This window comes from Trypanosoma theileri (genome assembly GCF_002087225.1).
Source record: "Trypanosoma theileri isolate Edinburgh chromosome Unknown TM35_Tth_24_V1, whole genome shotgun sequence".
Lineage (NCBI taxonomy): Eukaryota > Euglenozoa > Kinetoplastea > Trypanosomatida > Trypanosomatidae > Trypanosoma > Trypanosoma theileri.
The window spans coordinates 100,428-101,558 of NW_021639866.1; the positions used below are offsets into that span (position 1 = coordinate 100,428).

The 1,131-nt window shown below is 40.0% G+C and overlaps 1 protein-coding gene across 1 annotated transcript; it reads right to left on the bottom strand.

Annotated features, from left to right (window-relative positions):
* Nucleotides 1–536: 536 nt before the first annotated feature.
* On the bottom strand, nucleotides 537–1,130 carry TM35_000241420 (uncharacterized protein; the record flags this gene model as incomplete). The annotated part of the gene is made up of 1 exon (XM_029027554.1): nucleotides 537–1,130. A coding segment is annotated over one exon (594 nt), but the record flags the coding sequence as incomplete, so codon positions are not given.
* Between the last annotated feature and the right edge of the window lies 1 nt (nucleotide 1,131).

Below are 1,131 nucleotides of genomic sequence, written 5' to 3' on the forward strand. Positions count from 1 at the left end.
AAATAAAAAATCGTAGGATTATAATTTCAGACATACTAAAACAAGGTACAAATAATAGATAATCACATAATAATTCCCCCAGCACCCTTGTCACACATTGGATGCAAAAAAAGGAGGGGGTTCTATCAACTGTTCGTTTTCTTATACACATTAATTCTGAGGATGATGGGGAAATAGGCTTTATTAGTACACTGCCCCATTACAAACTATAAACGATGACGGTTAGGCTCACTCTAACTTTCTCGCAGTTTATCTCTCTACAAATTTTCTATCAACATGCTCACTTTTGCTGCTTCCCTCTTCACAGAGGGTACATGCAAGAAGGTTGTACAAACAATAGCCACACTTTATGATAGAGTGGAAAAACTGCAAGAAAAAACAAGAAAAGCCAAAAACTTAAAAAAATCTAATAGAAAAAACAACAACAGAGAGGGAAAAAAGTCATTTATTAGATATGCACATGCTTAAAAAAGTGAAACATATTCTGTTATTAGGGTTGTTCTTTCACCTTCAGATGTGCTTTATGCAGAATATGTTTATCGGTTGCCCTGCGAGAATACATCTCCATCACCGTAAACATTGTTCTGTGCAACCGAGTACACTGATACATTCGCAGATTCAATATCTTCCATTGGCATCGGTTCTGATGGAACCATGGACACACTCCGGTCATCATCAATATCATTATAGTAACCATCATCGTCATCAGTGATTTCACGTGCACGCAGAGGCATATCACTGGCCTCTCTAGTGGCCATTGGATATAGGTACTTGTCTTCGCCACCGCCACCAAGACAACAACATAGTAGAATCAGTCCAATGATAGCGGCCAGCACAACCAAAACAATGATCAGAGGGACATACCAATGCTTCTTGATCCATGATGACTCTGATGCTGCTGCTGGGGCTGTGGTAGTAGGAACAGGAGTAGGAATAGGAGTAGGAATAGAAGTGGGAGCAGAAGTAGAACCAGCAATTGAATCTTGAACTTCACATACGACCAAAAAACCGTTAATAATAAGTACAGGATCATTATTTGGATTTACTGCCGCATCATACCATGGGGCTTGTGTCCCTTCTGTGAACGTGAACCTTGAGACCAGATAAGGATTACCACGTGCAGGGTAGTTG